General features: G+C 45.7%; 1 protein-coding gene across 1 annotated transcript in view; it reads left to right on the top strand.

The window, feature by feature from the left end:
• The window catches only part of MRPS27 (mitochondrial ribosomal protein S27), a 419,683-nt gene that overhangs the window by 382,736 nt on the left and 17,960 nt on the right, over nt 1-18,987 (top strand). The window contains exon 10 of the mRNA XM_085632352.1: nt 9,651-9,812. Within this exon, the coding sequence (XP_085488478.1) occupies nt 9,651-9,812 (162 nt within the window). The remainder of the gene's footprint in view (nt 1-9,650; nt 9,813-18,987) is intronic.

An 18,987-nucleotide genomic window follows, 5' to 3' on the forward strand; every position in this document is an offset into this window, starting at 1 on the left:
CTATTTTGAATAACTTTGGCGTCGGTCGACGAATCCTCGCAAAAGTTTCAAAATAGGTGGGGCGTTGAGCTCCGCTCCTACCCTGAAAGTCTCGGGGGGATTCGTCAAGCGGGGGCTGAGATAAAAGGGGGGTCCCAAAACGCGTTTTTCCCATGCATTTTTCCATAGGACCTTTAGACACAGCCACAGCCCGAACGGCTGAACAGAGTTAAATGAAATTTGGCAGAGAGGTAGTCCTCAGGTCAAGGAAGTGCCTTTTGTAGGTTTGGTGTAAATCTGTTCAGTAGATTCTGAGAAAATAGCCTTTAAATCAATATATATATCTGAGCCAGCTTACGGTGCGCTTACGGTGCGCTTACCGTATGCGTACGGTGACGTGCGCGAGCGCGATTCTGATTGGCCGTTAGATCTTAGTAAATATTCGAATCGGTCGAAACCAGGAAGCGGCGGCCGCCATTTTCTCTCTCGCACTCTGACAGGGGGTTGAAAAACAAAGTGCAAAAACATGTAAAGGGGCTGTTTAGACAGCTCCCAAGCACCTAGCCATGTCGAGGGAGTCCCCAACGATCCCCCAAGTGAAAAAAGGCAATTTTAATTTTTTCGAAAATTTCGCCGATTACGCGTACGGTAATAAATAATAAAAAAAATAAAAAAAATCCACATTCTCCCCACCCCGTGTGCAAATGGTCCCCGAAGGGCACCATTTGTGCATGGCTTATTACAGCAAAACAAAACATATATTTTACCTGTCACAACGATGCTCATCATATGTCCTCCATGTGCGCACGGTGCGCGAAGCGCATCGTGCGTTCATGGCCCATCTAGCGTAACGTGGGCACGCGCGCGCCTACTAACTAAAACGTTCCTAAAACCCGAGTGAAAAAAAAATAAAAATACACACACCTATATATATATATATATATATATATATATATATATATATATATATTCACTGAAAAAACCATAGGTTTCACACATGTTATAGTTAGCTGGACATTTTACTGATAAAAAACCAATGAAATTCCCCCGTTATAGTTACTGTAGGCAACTATAACTCACGCGACCGTAATCCTCTGCTGATGACATATGTGTCTTTATGAAAAAAAAATATTTGTAATATATGTATAGCTAAAATTTAATGGAAGAAGACATGGGCAAATAAGTGTCTAAATACAGTATTAGCATCAGCAGAGGATTATGGTCGCGTGAGTTATAGTTGCCTACAGTAACTATAACGGGGGAATTTCATTGGTTTTTTATCAGTAAAATGTCCAGCTAACTATAACATGTGTGAAACCTATGGTTTTTTCAGTGAATATATATATATGTAGATATAGATATATATATATATATATGTGTGTGTGTATTTTTTTTTTTTTTTCACTCGGGTTTCAGGAACGTTTTAGTTAGTTGGACATGTAACTCATATAAAACCAGAGAAATTCAACCATTATAGTTAGTGGAGCTAACTATAACTCACACCCTCACAATGCACTGCTGATGACGTCACATATTACATTACTCATGACATGGTTAATGACATCACTGATATCACTGATGACATCTCAAATGATATCACTCATGACATCATCCAGTGACTGAGTGTTTCTGAAAAGTTAAAGAATATTATCTATAAATACGCCACGGTGTATTGAAGAATGAGTGGGTGTATGAGTGTCTGTATGGATGACTTTGTGGGTGCGTGACTGTCTAAGTGAGTGATTAAACGTGTCTTAGTGAATGCATGGGTGAGTGACTAATCTGTGTGAATGTCGGTATCAGTCTGTCACTTGGTGTGTAAGTGTGTGCATACGTTGGTGAGTAGCTGCATGAGTGTCTATATGGGTTAATGATTGGTTGAGTACCTGTATGAGTGTCTGTGTGGGTACCTGAGTGTCTGTGTGGATGGGGGGGTGTGACTCCCTGCATGGATGTGTGAGTGAGATATTCACTGGGAGTATGGGTTCATGAGTGCATCTGTGAGGGGCTGTATGTGGGTGAGTGTGTGTGTGTGTAGACCTATGAATCAGTGAGTGGGTATGTACTAACTGGTATTGGTGTGTCTATGGTTTCGAGAATGTTAGTCTGTATTTTTGAGTAGTGGTATGAATCGTTATATTAGGGTGTGAGGAGTTGCATCAAATATTAAGTTGGTGATGTCATCAGTGATGTAATTTGAGATGTCACGAGTGATGTCACTGACCATGTCATGAGTGATGTAATATGTGAGTCATCAGCAGTGCATTGCGGGGGTGCGAGTTATAGTTAGCTCTACTAACTATAACGGCTGAATTTCTATGGTTTTATAGGAGTAAAATGTCCAACTAACTATAACGTCCCTGAAACCTGTGGCTTTTTCAGTGAATTTCCGAGGTTTTTTAAATGCTAATTTCTAACTATAACGTCCCTGAAATGTATGGTTTTTTTCAGTGAATTTTCAAGGTTTTTTAAATGCGAATATCTAACTATAAAGTAGTAGTCGCGTTAGCAGAGTGGTGCAGAAAGGGGCCTTGGCCTGCAACCAGTGCTCAGCATTTCCGCTGTGTAGGACTTACTGGAGGTACCAGGAGGGCCACTTGGCCCCCAAAGACCCTCAGGATTAAAGTGGACTACATCCCCCAACCAGTAGTGTGCCAGGAGGCGCGTTTGCATAGTGGTGGAGAAAGGTGAGCGTGGCCTCCGAAGACTTCTTAGCAATCCTACTGTGTGGGACTTACTGGAGGTAACAGGAGGGGTAGTAGCCCCCCAAAGACAACCTTGTGGGCCAACTACCCCTCCTATTTCCTCCAGTAAGAGCTACACAGCAGCATTGGTAAGTTCCCATAGCAGGCCACACCCCCTTTGCCCACCACTCGGCAAACGCTCTCCCTGGGGCGCTGTTGGATAGGGATTAAAGTCCCCTTCACTGCTGGAGGTCCCTAGGGGCCAACTAGCCTACCTGATACCTCCAGTATTCCCCAGCTAGTGGTATTGCTGAGAGGTGGAAACAGCCTATGCCCCCTTTCTCCACCACTCTGCAAACGCACCTCCTGGCACGCTCTTGGTTGGGGGATGAAGTCGCCTTGCCTACTGAGGGTCGCTGGGGGCCAACTAGCTCACCTGCTGGATTGCTGAGAGTGGTCTGAGGCCACGCCCCCTTTTTACACCACTCTGCAAGCGCATGTCCTGGCACACTGCTGCATGGGGGATGAAGTCTACTTTATTCCTGAGGTCATCAGGACACAAGAGGACGTCATCGCCCCACCAGCAGTTCGGCAAGAGGCACGTTTGCAGAGTGGTGTAAAAAGGGGCGTGGCCTCGAACTACCTTTTAGTAGTCCCACTGTGTGGGGCTTACTGGAGTTACCTGGTGGGCTAGTTGGCCCCTAAGGACCTTTAGGATTGAAGGGGACTTAATCCCCTAATTCAGAAAGCACCAGGAGGCGCGTTTGCACAGTGGTGCAGGGAGGGGGGTGTGGCCTCCAGCGAGATGCCAGCTTCTTTTTTTATCATTGTTAGATATTTTGTGGGTCCTGGAGACCCCATCCCACAGGGCCTGAGCCATTTTTTAGAAAGAAAAAAATTAAAAACGGGAAGGGGGCCGCACAGCCCCATCCCGAGGCCGATTTTGACCCCGGGGCATGGCCGTCTGTATTTATTTTTTTAATGTATACAGGAGGGGGGCCACATTGCCCCCATTCCCTTGGCCTCTTTTGGCCTTGGAACCGCATCCCCCAGGGCCTGGTCTCTTTGTTGGGGACCACGGGGGAGCCCCAATGCCCCCGCGGTCCCATCTGGCTCCCCGCCTCCTGCAGGAGCTGGCATTGCTTTTGGACAAGGGGAGCTGCTGACATGCAGGGGGGTTAATAGGGGTCTGCAACGGAACCCCCATTAACATAATTAGTGCCCCTGGGAGGTGGTGGTCCATGGGGCAGTGTGGGGGGGCTCGAGCCCCCCCCCACATTTACTTTTGTAATAGCCTTGGGGAGATGGTGGTCCACGGGGATTGGGGGGATATGAGGCCCCCCCGCCCATAATTAAATAAAGCCCCAGGGAGGTGGCGGTCCCCGGGGCTTGGGGGAGCCCGCGAGGCCCCTTCTTATAATTTAGGAAAGCCCCGGGGAGGTGGCAGTCCCCGGGGCTGTGGGGGGGCTGCGTGCCCCGCGCATAATTTATGAAAGCCCCGACGAGGTGGCCGTCCCCGGGGTTGCAGAGGGGCCTCGTGCCCCGCGCATAACAATAAAGCCCCAGGGAGGTGGCGGTCCCCAGGGTTGCGGGGGCCCATGTGGCCCCCACATATATTTACATATTGCCTCTGGGACATGGCCCAACCAGGGGCTTATTAAAACGAAGTGTGGGACACGGCACATCGTTTTCTTTGGGCAGGATTTGCGAATCCCGCCGAAATGTTTTCCACAAAAATGCTTTTTGTGGCCCTGGGGGTCCTTGTGGAACCCCCTGACCAGGCCTAGTGTGTCAGGGTGTTTCTACCCTGCCCCCTTATCTTGTTTTTTACCTTTTTTCTTTTGACTCGGTTGTGCTGAGTCAGAAGATGGCTGCCAACACTTCTTGGTTTGAAGTGTTGGCAGTCAGTCAGAATCAAGCTCGTGATCGGGAGGTTTCAGCCAATCAGATCTCACAATTCTCAAATATCAATATCTGTAAATCTTTCAATATCTCAAAAACTACTGAAGGGATTTCAACCATTTAAAGAAAAGCGTGCTTTCTGGGCCAAGAGCTATCTCTCTGCCAAGTTTGGTGTAATTCCGTTCAGCAGTTCAGGTTGTAGCCGTGTCTAAAGTTTCCTATTCAAATTAACATGGAGAAAACATGTTTTGGGACCCCCCCCCTTTTTTTTTCTCAGCCCCCGCTCGACGTATCACCCCAAAACGTACAAGACAGGAGCTGACCTGAGCGGGCCAAAAGTTTTGAAAATTACATGAAGATTCGTCAAGCGGTGCCCAAAGTTATTGGCAAATCAAAAAACACTTTTCCTTTGGAAACTGGATCCTAACTATAACTACCTACAGGCTACCGCCAGTAGGTAATATATAGTATTTAGAGCTTGGAGGGACAAAACTCGTGGTGGCAAGTTCTGCTACAATGACAACATTTTTTGGCTAATATATGGTCCTATGATCAGGATGGGTTTAACCTGTGTGTTCGCAGTAGTTGTTGAACCTCTGATAAGATACAGAGTTGAGTGTACTGATGTGTATTAGCATCATCAGTGCACAGCTAAAGGAATCATTCCACTAGTACCAGTGGTGGCAAGGTGTGTTTGCTTAGAGCAATATTACCCTTATTTTTTTTTATATATTCTGACAGCTGGACATTACTTGCTGTGGATGTGTATCGACCATGTCTCTGTCACTACCGTAAATAATAGCTTCGCATATACACCCACCTTGAAACAGCCACAAATGTCCCTTTGTTCCTTAATTCGAAGATGCGAAAGTACCAGCTTCCGGGTGGAATATTCGCAATTGCAAATGTGTTCAGGGCTTTTATAGTTTTGTGAGTCCTGATGCGTTGAATTAGGGCTCAGTATTTATGCACAAAGGGGAAAATCTTTGCACATCTATGTTTTTTTTTTTTATTTTATGCTCAATAACCTGCACAAAAAGCTTTGTGAGTCGTGCCCAAAATGGTTTTGACGACGTTCAGCTCGAGGATGCATTCCGCCAATAGTTTATTCCTAGTGATTTCAAAATCTAATTCTAAAACGGAGGTCGTTCAAAATGTAGCAAGCCTGGGGACATTTCCAAGGCAGGGCGGCTCTTCACTGGCTGAAAGTGGAAGCCCGCACTGCCTTGAAGCACCCCGGTCTGTCTATAAATGCTTCGTAGATCCCAGGGGTATTTTCTGGACAGGCTGTTCTTTCCTCAGATTACTCTAACATTTCCTCCATTCTGGTAAATGCTGGTCGTCTATTTTAGGAGCACGGAATTTACTCATACTTCACCCCAAACTCTGGATTTATCTACCTTCATCTCTGCCTAACATTCAGACCTTCTAACACCTAACCCTTTATGTGAAGCCTCTTTGCCTTTCCCCTGCCTCGTCTGCACATACAACATTTACTCCAACACTATATTAATGTATGAATTCATACATTCATTCATCCCTAAACCTGCTTGTTCTCAAGCAACTTCTACTTCAAGCCATGATACATTTAAAGTGTTGGGTTTAATGCTTGCATATTTTATAGGTCACCTATCAATTTAATCTGCAGCATTTTTAGGTATTGTCTAAAACATGTCTGTCTGACTTCCTCTCCCACATACTGTGTGCCTAGATTTTGCTGTGTAGTAATAGTGACAATCCATCTATAAAGTTGCATCTCGATGACGCTAGTCTTATGGACACATTTCATTGCCTGGCATGGGTGCTGCGAATTGCTGGATGATATTGACAAGGGCTGAAAGACCACACACAGTCGTTGGTACTATCCACCCACGAAGACCCCAACGGGGCAATTCTGGTGTGTCCTGAGCATTATAGTTGCTTCTTTGAACAACTTTCCCCTGCATCCTCTTTTAAGTTAGACTCTTCCTTGTCTAAGATGGTTGCCACAACTGGGCATGGGTGGTAGATGACACTGCTGGGAAGCCGATCCCAAGCAAGCAGCATAGCACAGTCCTCAAAGTGATGCGTCCTTAATGAAGGCTTGGAGCCTATCAGAAATGTTTCCGTAGAGGGAAATAAGGAATTGCTGCTGTTCCTATCAAACTAAGCAATGGGAGGTGGTTTCTGTACCCTAGTCCCAAGATTGTGGGAAATTGCCATCTCTCGTTTTGAATCCTGGCCTCCCTTTACTGCTAGAACCATTTTTTGCCCTATTTGTTTGCACCTAAATTGAACTCTTCCTTGTCTTAGAGTTTGTGTGTGCTGTAAGGTATTCATTTACACACATTTGTTCATACATGCAGAAATGTACCAATGGGACTTGATATATTATTACAATGATGAAGGCACTGAAATGCTCATGGATCCTTCCCTCCATATCGGTCTCGATCAGAACTTCTCTATCTTAAAGGGTTGGAAGTTAGGGATGTAAACAAAAGTTATGTTTACACCAGGAAAGAAATTTGATTTTACAAAAAAAATAGCAGTAATGTGTTCTTCCATGCATGATATTTTAAGACAATGGGATCAAAAGGCTGAATGTACATATTGTCCAATTATCTCAATTTATCTTGAGGCCTTTTTCAGTGTAATATGTGTGCTGCATATTACCCTACAGGTTCCAGTGCTGCTCACTGTTGTGCTATTTCAAGTATGCTTCCTGAAACGAGGTCCCTTATAATGAGCACTTTGGTGTCTGTTCATACTTCAACCTCGGTTGGCGACTTCCTAGGTGAGCAGCCATAAGACTCCTGTGTTTGGCTAACGGTGACGCTTGTTGATGATGGCTATTAAGTCAGGGATGGCAATGGCTTTTTGCTGCATGAAATATTCATGCTTTTACTGGTAAAAGGCTGCAGTAAAGTTTTTTTACAGCTCCTACATATCCTGCGTAAGACGTAGACTCTGCTAGTTGTCCACATTATAGTAATTTCAGGGAAAGTGGAAACTTATTCAGGATAACCAGGATCATTAAACTGTGTAATGCATAAACTGCATTATTAATAATAGTGCATGAACAAGCTAATATAACTTCAATATATCCGAAAGACTGATGGCCAGGAAAAAGAGCGTTAATGCTGGAGAATTAATGATGAGCATTAGATTTGAAAGATCTGTATTATGATTGGGAGGGTAAACTAAGATGTATGGGACAATCTCTAAAGTAACTAAACAGGGTGAACGCTTACTTGAACCTGGTAAAATTGCTGATCACCAGAGCTTATCTGATATAGCCCAAAAATCTAATGTAATGCCAGGAGTAAAATGGCCCTCACGATTTGACAGGCTTTATGCAAGGTAGAAGCAAAGTCAAAAACAGTGGTGCTGCGTGTGAGCGCTTGTTTCTGGTCATTGTGGTCAACCCTATCCATCTAGGGAATTGATGCAGTAACCCTAAACAGGATGAATGTTATTATTATTGCTGGAGAAATGTGGATGAAGCTAATCCTCTGGTGTTGTTGCCTTGTCATCTCTACCCTGGTTCCTGGGTAAGGATACTGGGCGAGAGCTGAACCCCCTTGCTAGGTGACTGATTGAAATATTTAGAGATTTCATTTTGTGCAACATGTTTTTACGTCGTCATTGTTGTTTAAATAAATAAATTCTCGTTTTCAAGCATTGTTTGAAATGTGGCAAAGGTGAACCTGACAAGCTTCCACACAGAAGACAGACCTGGTAAAGAACAGTGTGTATGATTTTTTTTCGTTAATATTTATTTTTTGTGTACAGGTTTTATGAAATCAAGAAATAAGTTACCGAATGTAAAAGCTTCTCAATTTTTATGTTACATAAACATAGAACCTCAGCGACATCTGCGGAGCACATATGAGACACAATCATGTACCATAAGAGGGCTTTCTTAATATTATCAATAGCCACCACAGCATTGCTATGCGCCCTTTCCAGGGCAGACCGAAAATATATCCTAAACATATTTAGTGTCACTCATAGTTTAGTTTTAGAAGGTCTCTCCCGGGACAATGGTACCTGTGGAATTGGTTACAGGAGACTGTGAATGTTTACTGCAAATTGATTAGTTGGTCGCTGAAATGCTTTTCTGTATCTTCTTCAAACTTTCATTGATGTCACTATTTGTCACTTCAGTTCATAGGGTTCACCTTTTACCTGGGACACTGAACACAGTTCTTTGAACCCCTTGTTAGGACTTTTTTTTAACTTAATATAAATCACAATACATTTTACCTACTTGGCTCCAATTGTGCTTTTTTGGAAAATCCGTACACCTTCTCCTAGACTATTGCCATTGTGCTTAATTTGTATTATTCATAAATTCTAAGTTTATTCTCATACCAATTCCACAGGTACTGTTGTTGTTTTTTTCGTACTGTAAGGGGATCAATGCTAGGCCCGTGTTTACAGGAAGTCAGAAGGGTTGAGGGTTGGGATCAGTTCTGAAACTTCCGTGGGCAGGGGAGGTTAAAGTGGAGACTTCCTAAAGGTTAGGAGCATCGAGGCAGAAGAGCAGAATAAGAGATAGAGGGAGGGAGGGAGAACTTCCTGAGAAGGTGAACGAAAAGGCTCGGAATGAGAGAGGGAGAGAGAGGGAGAGAGAGAGAGAGGAGCTGGAGAGAAGAGGAAAGGAAGAACAGGAGAACGAATGGGGTGCAAGGCTTTGCCTAAAAAGTGGAGTTCCAATGGGAGTGAGTGGGCCATGCAAACGAGGCGGTGACATATATAAGAGGTATTCGGGGGCTGGGCCAGGAGCTGGGCAGCAGCATTCTGGGTAGAGCGAAAGAGTGAGGCAGCGGGTGGGACACACAGTGGAGCAGTGCTGTACACGAGTCAGTTTGTGGAGGGGTTAAAGGTCATGGGGTGCCTAGGGCTGGTCTCAGAGAGACGGAAGTGACGGATGCCTCGTGCAGGCTTTGCTTCTCCGCTTTCTTTCCCTGGTTCTCGTGTCTCTGAGCCCCTTCAGTGCACGGCACTTTATTATCCCTTTCTGGTTCTCAGCCTGTCTGCAGGGGATTGCTTTGGGTGGGTGCCAGGAAGCAGGTGGCCATGATTTATCTTTGTGTTCCTCAGCTGGATGTCCTGGGGAGCGTGCTGGACTCGGCGGCTTCACTACCCGCGGACCCGCAGCCGTCGGACCGGGCTGAGGACGAATCACCGACCGACGAAGAGCAGGAGCCGGCCGAGGAAGACACCGAGCGGCCCCGGCTGCCAGAGTACTGCGACCGGTTCAAGGTAGGCTGTGTGCGCGTGCTGTTACTAGGCTGACGTCATGCAATTACATTACCTCCAACAGGAAATGAGTCTGACGAGGACAAGGCCATCTGTTTTTGCTCGCCCCCTGGGATTGTACTTGCATCTTGCGGACATCCTGCTGACAGATAAGGCCCTCTTCACGAGGGTGGTTTTTCGCTGCAGGCCCAATACCCTGGCTGGTCAGATCGCCACTCGAAATGGAGAGCCTGTTGTATTCACTTGTCTTAAGCCATAATCTTCCTTCCTTCATGCCTAGTTTGACCAGTCACATATCAATCAGGCATTTATAGAGCGCACTACTCACCCGCGAGGGTCTCAAGGCGCTAAGGGGGGAGGGGGGGGGGGGCTGCTACTGTTCAAACAGCCAGGTCTTGAGAAGTCTCCTGAAGGTCAGCAGGTCCTGGGTCTGTCGGAGGTGGATGGGGGAAGGTGTTCCAAGTCTTGGCGAGATGGGAGAAAGAGCTGCTGCTGGTGGTCGTTCGGTGGATGCATGGAACGAGGGCGAGGTCAGTGGAGCGAAGCTGGCGGTTGGGGGTGTAGAAGGTGAGTCGTTTGTTGAGGTATGTTGGTCCGGTGTTGTGGAGTTCTTTGTGAGCATGGGTGAGGAGCATGAAGGTGATCCTCTTGTTGACGGGAATCCAGTGCAGACAAAATGATTACGTGCTGTGCATCCATTAACTGGGCATCCAGTGTTGTAGCGCCTAGCAACAGCGCAGCCTGCGGCGTGAGCTAACTGTGTCAATCTGGGATACGTTTAAGAAACTTCACATTATATTATTTTGATACAGTATTAAGCACCATCCTTATCATCTCCGTGTTCAGAAGTGAAACCAGGGACAGTCACTGCTTGAACTGGACACACTTTACTCCGGACACCTCTAAATTGGGGGTTAACAGGTGTGGCAGCTGAGAGGGGAGGGAGTGACGGCAAGCAGAGTCTGACAGTCACCGTATACATTTATTTCTAAAAAACACTGCTGCAAAGAAATTGGCAGCAAGGGCAATAGTGACAGTAAAACTGTTCTGGCTTAATTGGACACAAACAGGGTACAATTTACACTATAGTAATAATGGTAAGATAACTCTGGAGGGTAATGCTCTTACTAAAGAGAGCTGTGTTTTGTCTAGTCACAATTTTGATTCAAAGTCACATTAGGGGTGTATGTTCCTGCTGCAAAGCACATTGTGCAACATACAGATCACAGATTCTTCTTTTATGTAGATTGGTAAATGGATCACTACTTTTGACACAGAGCTCACTTTGTTACTTTCATAAGTTGCAATCCTCCTCATATAGCACAGTAAGCCAAGAACCGGTATCAAGAAGCAGCTGCAAACTGCAAGGCGTGGATTTAGAAACGTGCTTTTTTTTTTCAATCTGTAATTATCCTAAGATTGCTAAAAAGGGTTCCTTTAGGGTAGTAGTAAACTTTTATTAGTACAGACAACCCCAACCACTGTGTTACGTTTTAAACCCTGACTTTGTTTACCTCTCGACCATGCACTCTTAGCACATAGTCAAGGCCACTGGAATTATGCGATTTTGCGGCTGTGACCTTTTCTGCATACTTACTGATATGTCTTATTTATCTGTTTTATGATCTGCAGCTTTTATTTAAAAAATGTTTTTAGCTGAAATGGAGCATAAGCTAATAAAAACTTGGCGACGTGTTGCAGCGCAATGGAAGGCCCTTTGCAAAGGTTGACTGGTGCCCTTTCGATTGCTTAATGCGATATTTGTGTGCCAAGCTAGTAATAATGGGGTGAAACCTTTGCCCAGATAGTGTTACCCTGTGTAAAAATGATAAAATAAGGAAGTAATGCTATTACAAAAAGTGACTCATTATACTGCATAATTTGCCTTTTCTTGCCACATAATTCAATCAACTCTGCCACATGATTTGGTCCTCCCCTGCTGCATGTAAAGCCCTGTGACACCCTACATTAGGATCAGTAGGGATATAAAAGAATAAAAAATAAATTTAAAAAAGTGCTATTTAAATCTTTATTTGTGTAATTAAAAATGCAGACTGATATATCTGACATTCTGACAGTCCATGTATATCTCTTACATACAGGCTTTGCCTTATTTCCCTCCATTTCATTGGATTCTGGGTGTTAATTTCTAGATGGCTTCCACCCAGGATGATACTTGTACAAAAGGAGAGCTTATGGCCCTTTAAATCAGGCTTTTGTTTAGGGCCTGGCTGGAAATGAAAATGTGAAAGTCCTTTCACCTCCTGCAAGTTGCTGCTGTCAACAGGAAGCAGACAACATGTGGGCACTGCTGACTGTGTCCTGGTGTCGGCAAATTACTAACCCTGGGCGTAGTTTGCGTAGTAGCTCTACTAGAAGCTACGTGAAGTGCACTATGCGAGATACGCGTAGTGCTACGCGAACTCCGTAGTGCGCTGTTGGGGATGATTGCACAGTGCCGGATGCTTGTCCGCACTGTGCAATCATTGGAAACGGCATCTCGCACAGTGCGAGCTGTCATTTTCTGCCGCTCAAGTAGATTTTTACTCGAGCGGCAGCCTTCTCAACGCGGACCGGTAGTTTCTCATCGCGAGCGGTCGCGAGCATACGTGACCACTCGCAATGAGAAAGCCGACCTCCCCACGTTGAGAATCTCGCCGGGAGGTTTATTTTCCACGCTTGCGATCGCCAACTTGATGTTGCTGATCGCGAACGAGGAAAAAGTCTCACCGGGATGTCATTTTGCTTGCTCGCGGTCGCCAACTTGACATTGAGGACCACAAGCAAGTTTTTGTACTGTGCTACGTGCAATTCGCGTAGCGCGAAGTACCACAAACTACGCGAGCGTAGTGTAGTTGGCCGCCCAGGGTTACAAATGACACCAGGACAAATTCAGCATATTCCTTTGAGCCAGCCAAATCCCGGATCTGGTTCACTATTAGCTGCTGGATCCGATATCCAGTGTGCTTCCCATAATCTACTCCACTGGAGATCTAGTAAAGATTATAGAGGGTAACACTTCACTGCTCTCGAGCTCATGCACCAAGTGATTGTGATTGTGACAGTAAAGCCAGAGTTCATGTGTTGAATTGTGCATGGCAAGCACTACAACATTTTCTTCTCGGGATACGTCTGAATATCACGTGACTAACCATACGTTTAATTAACTAGAATTCTGTCACTCGTTATCACTTTTATAAAACAAGCAGCATTTAGAACTGTTTTAGTTGCCTCATGCAGTTTACTACCTTTTCTTGTCAACGTACAGTTGTTGAAAAAGTGCAGATCACAGTGTGTGCCAGGGACTACTCATGCTCTGTTTGCGAATTGACTGTTCTAGAATTCATCATAGAATTAAGTCAAAAGCATTGATCTATAAATGCAGTCCTTGGTTGCCAGCTACTAATTGTTGGTTAGTATGTGCCTGGTGCAACTAGTGTACGGGAAAGACTTGCTTGCACATTTGCCATTGCCATTCCACAAAAAAATCGGACGACCTGGGGCCATATGGGAGAAGTGCCCTAAGGTCACAGCAGGCATTGGTGCCTGGCATCTCTTTATGGTCATTGCAATGTTTCACAGGAAGCTGTGTAAGCTTCATTGTCCTTGCAGTCCGTCTCAGTGTACCCTGGTCAGTGACTGCTGCCTTTTTCTGAACCCTCTAATTGTATCTCACTGCTTTCCTGTCATGCTCCATCGTGTTGTTCTCTTGGCCTGTAGCGACTGTACTTTCTTCCTCGAGACCCACTTTGCTTTCCCCATCTTTGTATTTTTAGCCGGCACATGGCCATCACAGTGGGTCTTACAGGTGGAAGTGAGCGTCCGTCTTTACCTCTAGTCACCCTTCTGCTTCATTCGGTGCCCCACTGGCTGGGACACCACTGGTCACAGGTGGTTTTATTGCTGCAAATGTAACACAATCTTACAGTGTAAAGTAAATATTGCAGTGTCGCTCACCGACCATAAGCATGGTGAGTTTGTCATCATAAACCTGAGCAGAAGGAGGATGTCCCTGTTCTTTTGAAGGACTTCCTCTTTCAGGTTTTGGCATGCAGGAGAATGGTATTTTATTTCTGGGTGAAAAATTCATAGTTACTGAAACTTTTAAGATGTCTGTGACTGCCATTTGGCATCCTAAGAGTGACTATATATATGTGTCAGGGCTGCTGCTGACGCTACTACCAAAGTGGACAGCCCAACCTCCCCTTATGCATCTAGTAGCCCTGCTTGCCACGAATCCTCTTACATATTGAGTAGAGCTGCTGCTCAGACAATGTCAGGTCGTTTATTGTAATTCCTTTCATACAGCTGCGTATCTCGTGAAGGCTGTGCCTAGTAGTTTTTAAACGGATTAAACAGGCCACATTCTACTTTACAACACGAATGTTCCTTTCTTCACTGAAGACTTTATCCTCTTCATTGACTTAAGATAGGCCTACATACACTCAGGTCTAAACACATTCATTGTGGCAAACCCTTGCTTCCCCTGTTCGTCAGAGGGCACCTAAGATGCGATACCGTAAGCTGTGCTTCCGCTTTAGGCAGCTGTGACCAAAGCTGTCCTCCTTCTCAACCGACCCTTACCTTGCCACAGCAATCCTAAACCTACCAACCCAAATACTTTTTCAAGGTGACGGCGGTGCAGGTTTGATGCTCTTCTCACGAATGAGTGCCAGTGACCTGTGACCCACGTCTCTGTCCTTTTGGTACCTTTTTGGTATTGCCGTAGAATTAAAAAGATCCTAAAATACGATATTTATTGAACTTGGGGAAATGGTGTCAGCCCCAATAACAATGCTCTTCAAGGGCTTTATAGAGAGATGGAAGGTTCCAGAGCTGCTGAAAAAAGTGGGAGCGGACAGAAGGATCACAAAAACTTGGCAGACAATGGACATCACGCTTGGGAATTTATTAAATCACGTCCTTGGAAAGAATAATGGAACGCTTCAAAAAGACATTCTATTCTGAATTATTTAACCATACACAATGGCGTACTTGGGGCAGGTTGTCAAGATTGTGGGTCCAAACGGAACAAGACCAATAAGGCCAACTAAGCTGACCCAAGTGAAGGTTGTTATCACCCAAGTAAAGACAAAGAAACTCCATTAGATACAAAACAGCAGCCCAAGGATGCTGTGGAAGGCCCAAAATCAAGGCAAGGCCTCCATGGCAGTTTTGTACCCAAAAAGAGCAGGAGTGTGGCAAGAATTGCAAAATTTACATACAGAATAGGCAGGATCTTCTTTGTAAACCTCGCCCAACGTCAGTATTGCACATTTCAACAGTGGTTACCTGTGTATCAGACCTGTAGCTTGAGTGCTCCTGAAAACTGTTCTTCGTGTCGGCACCTCTTGTCTGGATACATCTTTGTTGTTGCGGCTTTCTGGGCGTCTTTACAGAACCTAAAAAACAAGAGAGAACAGATTGGTGGAACTAAAGCCAAAGAGAACATTTGAAGACTATACAATCAGTTGGAAACAGACACCAAGACAGGTTAAAATGAGTTACCTTAAGGACATATAAAGAGTGAAGTTCTAACTCTGAAGGAAGAATAATTTATACTTTGACTCTCGCATATTTGATATTCAAGGAGAAGTGAACACTGTTTCACACTCAGAAGAAAAATATAGTGGAACAATAGTGAAAAGAGGAATAATCCTGTAAAATCGAGTACTCTTATGAACATTGTGTAAAGATACAGACATCAGTTCTGAAGGGAGAGCATTTCGTTCTGTAGACTGTGAGCAGTCTCTTCCCACTCCCTTTTCCATTCCTTTGAGTTCCTTCCTGTCACTCAGTGTGTTTCTAATACTAGAGTGGCTGAGGGAATAAATGGGAGTCGAGAGCAGTTGTCTTGTGCTTCTGCTGGAATAACCAGTCTCAAGACACAAGTGATCGTCTTCGATATCAAGAACATCATTTGAAAACACTCCACACACAAGACCCAGCTAGCATGAGAGTAAACTGGATTTGGACGAGGCCGGATAAAAAATTGACAGAGTGTGCTTGTTAATGGATCCCCATTCTGAGAAGCCACAAGTGACAGGGTGCCTCAGAGGTCAGTTGCCTTCCGTGCTTTCAGATATATAATTTAGGGGACAGTGCAGAGTAGCTGGTAGGTCTTTGATACGTAAATCCATCAAAGGATTGATACCCGAGAGAAAGTGAAGAACTGCAGCATAATTTTGAAAAGTTGGGCAGTTACTCTAAGGGGTATGTTAGGTGAATATAGAAAAGTGCATGACCATGTATTTAGGGCATAGCAAACCAGGAGAGCAGGATGGGACGTTGACGCCTCAAAGGTCAACAGAGCACTCTTGGATTATCATATTAGATGACTTCAAGGTAGATAAACAGACACTAGGCCTCCTTATCCACTTCCCTAGCTGGGGCTTATCGTGAGTGCTCCCCATGCACTGCTTTCTATTTTCTAATCTATCACTTCAGAATATGCATGATTGAATGCAATCAGAAAGATAAATACATTCTTGCTATGCTTGTTTTAGAATGTATTTCTGACTGCAGTTGGGATACTGGCTGTTAGTTTTATTAAACACTTTCAAGTACAGACTAGTTTTGTCAACACTTAGCACAAACACTTAGCACAACACCAGATTTGTCCATTCTATACACTAAGTGTCCAAGAAAGTAACATAGCAGCTAGAAAGAATTCACCTCAAGCCCCACCTATGAATTTTATTTGGGATTTGTAGAGCGTGAACTAATCACCCGTGAGATTCTCTATGTGCTGAGAAGGAGCGGAAGTCAGGAGCATCAGTTGGAGAGCCAGGTCTTCAGTTCCTTGCGGAATGTTGTGAGCATGGTGGCTACTCTGATGTCCTGGGGGAGGTCGTCCCAGGTCTTAGCTTCTAGAAATGAGAATGAGCGGACTCCTTGCCTACTTCTGCGAATGCGGGGGCTGTGTGCGAGTGAAAGCGCAATAGATAGGAGGATCTGGGTTGGCAGGTGGAAGTGCAGTCAGCGGTTGAGGTAGGCGGGTCCCTTCTGATGCATCGCTTTATAGGCGAGGGTGAGGTTCTTGACCTGGCAGCATCAAGACAAGGCGCTATGGGGGTGTGGCGGGGAAGGTTGAGAACTTTTGCAGCAGCATTTTGGATGGTTTTAAGCTTGTGTGTGAGGTGGGCGGGTATTCTGTAGTAGAGGGCCTGCCCATAGACTAACCTGGTCATGATCAGAGCCTTGGTGATGGTCTTTCTGGTGTCCCAGATGAGCCATTTGAAGATTTGTTGGAAAATGCAGAGGATATTTAGGCAGGCGAATTTGATGGGCATTGATTGGGGGTCTAATGGAGAGTTCGGTGTCCATGACAATGCTCAGGTTGCGTGCCTGGTCGGTGGTTGTCTGGGTGTGTCCCAATTTGGTGGGGCACCAGGTGGCATCCCAGGGGGAGTTGTAGGCTCCGAAAATCAGGTCTTCCATTTTCTCAGGGTTGAGTTTCAGGCAGTTAGTGCGCATCCATGTGGCGACTTCCATCATACAGTTTTGAAGTTGTTTTTGGTGATGTTGAGGTCCTCAGAGAGGGACAGGATGAATTGTGTCTCATTAGCATTCAAGATGATGCTGAGTCCGTGGGAACGGGTGATCTTCGCAAGGGTTGCCATGTAAATTCTGATAAGGGTGGGGCTAAGGGTATGATGCCTGTGGGACTCCGCAGATGACGGCTTTGGGTTCGGAGGTGAAGCCTGACCTGTTGCGTTCTTTTGGTCAGGAAGGAACGCATCCATTGGAGTGCTGCTCATTGAATTCCTGCATCATTGAGTCTGATGATGAGTGTTGAGAATGACCGTGTCGAAGGCGGCGGAGTGGTCATGCAGAATTAGGGCTGTGGAGCGTCCTCTGTCCGTGATAGTGTGAATGTCGCCCATTGCTGTGATGAGGGCCAACTCCGTGCTATGGTTGCTGCAAAATCCTTATTGCGAGTGGTCAAGGAGTGCATGTTGTTGATGTATAGGCAAAGCTGGCAATTAATTGCTTTTTCCATGACTTTTCCTGGGAAGGGAAGCAGAGAGATGGGTCGATAGTTGCTGAAGACGTCTGGGTCTGTGGATGGTTCTTGAAAAAGAGGGGTGGCATCTTTGTGTTTCCAGGCGTCCGGCTATGTGGCAGTGGCAATGAATGTGTTGATGATGGACAGTAGTACTAAGCTTATGGTGTTGCTGCCTAGGTTGAAGAGGCGGTGCGGGCAGGAATCACTTGGGGCACCTGAATGGGTGAATACCATGATCGCTGTGGTTTCTTCGGTGGTCATTGGGGTTCAGTTGGAGAGTGTTGGGGCTCCAGCGGTGAGAGCCAGTGAATGAGGAAGGGTTGTGGGAAGAGGTGGAGGATCGAAATTCTTGTATTTGTTGTTGTCATGGAAGAAATCTGACAGTGAATTGCAGAGATCTTGCAATAGGGTGATGGCGTTAGATGTGTCTGCGGGGTGGGTGAATTCTTTGATGATCGTGAAGAGTTCTTTAGGTAGGTGAGAACTCCCTTAGTGGTTGACATGCCATCCATCTGGATCTTGGAGTGGAGGTGCTGTATGAGGGTCATATCTGGTTCATTGTTGGCAGTGCACTTTGTTGTCTTTGTGAATTATTGTGATGCCTCCTCCAGGCTTTAAAGTTCTGTCCTAGTGCAGGACCTTGTAGCCTGCTGGGATGGCATTGGCGATGTCAGGGGCAGATGATGGGTTAAGCCATGTTTCATTGAGGAAAGCAAGGTCTGGTGCATGTGTGTGGATGAGGATACAAACCTCAGTGGCATTTTGTTGAGGGAGCGGGTGTTGAGTAGCATGCATGTGAGTGGTTGGTGGTGGCTGGTGGGTGCATGGGAGTGGTGAATGGTGGGTGCGTGAGGGTGGTGGACGGGTATGGTACTGGGTGCCTGGGTGTGGCTGGGGTGTGGGTGAGAGGAGCAGCGGCAATGTGAGCCTGAGAAGGCCCCGACTGTAGTGTTGGGTGCGGCGTGAAAGCAGTGGTCTTCTCTGCATCTGTGGTTCAGGCAATGGAGTTCCACAAAGGAGTAGCTGTGGGTGGTGGGGGGACCAGGGTTTCTGGCCTGGGCACGGTCCAAGCGTGGACAGGTGCAAACGGGCTTGCATTTGGTGCAGTCGCTGCACGCTGCCGCCATTAAGTAGGTCCTGGGGTAGTGGGAGCTCGGGAGATGAGGTTGG

The sequence above is a fragment of the Triturus cristatus genome, chromosome 2_1, assembly GCF_964204655.1.
Source record: "Triturus cristatus chromosome 2_1, aTriCri1.1, whole genome shotgun sequence".
NCBI classification, from domain to species: domain Eukaryota; kingdom Metazoa; phylum Chordata; class Amphibia; order Caudata; family Salamandridae; genus Triturus; species Triturus cristatus.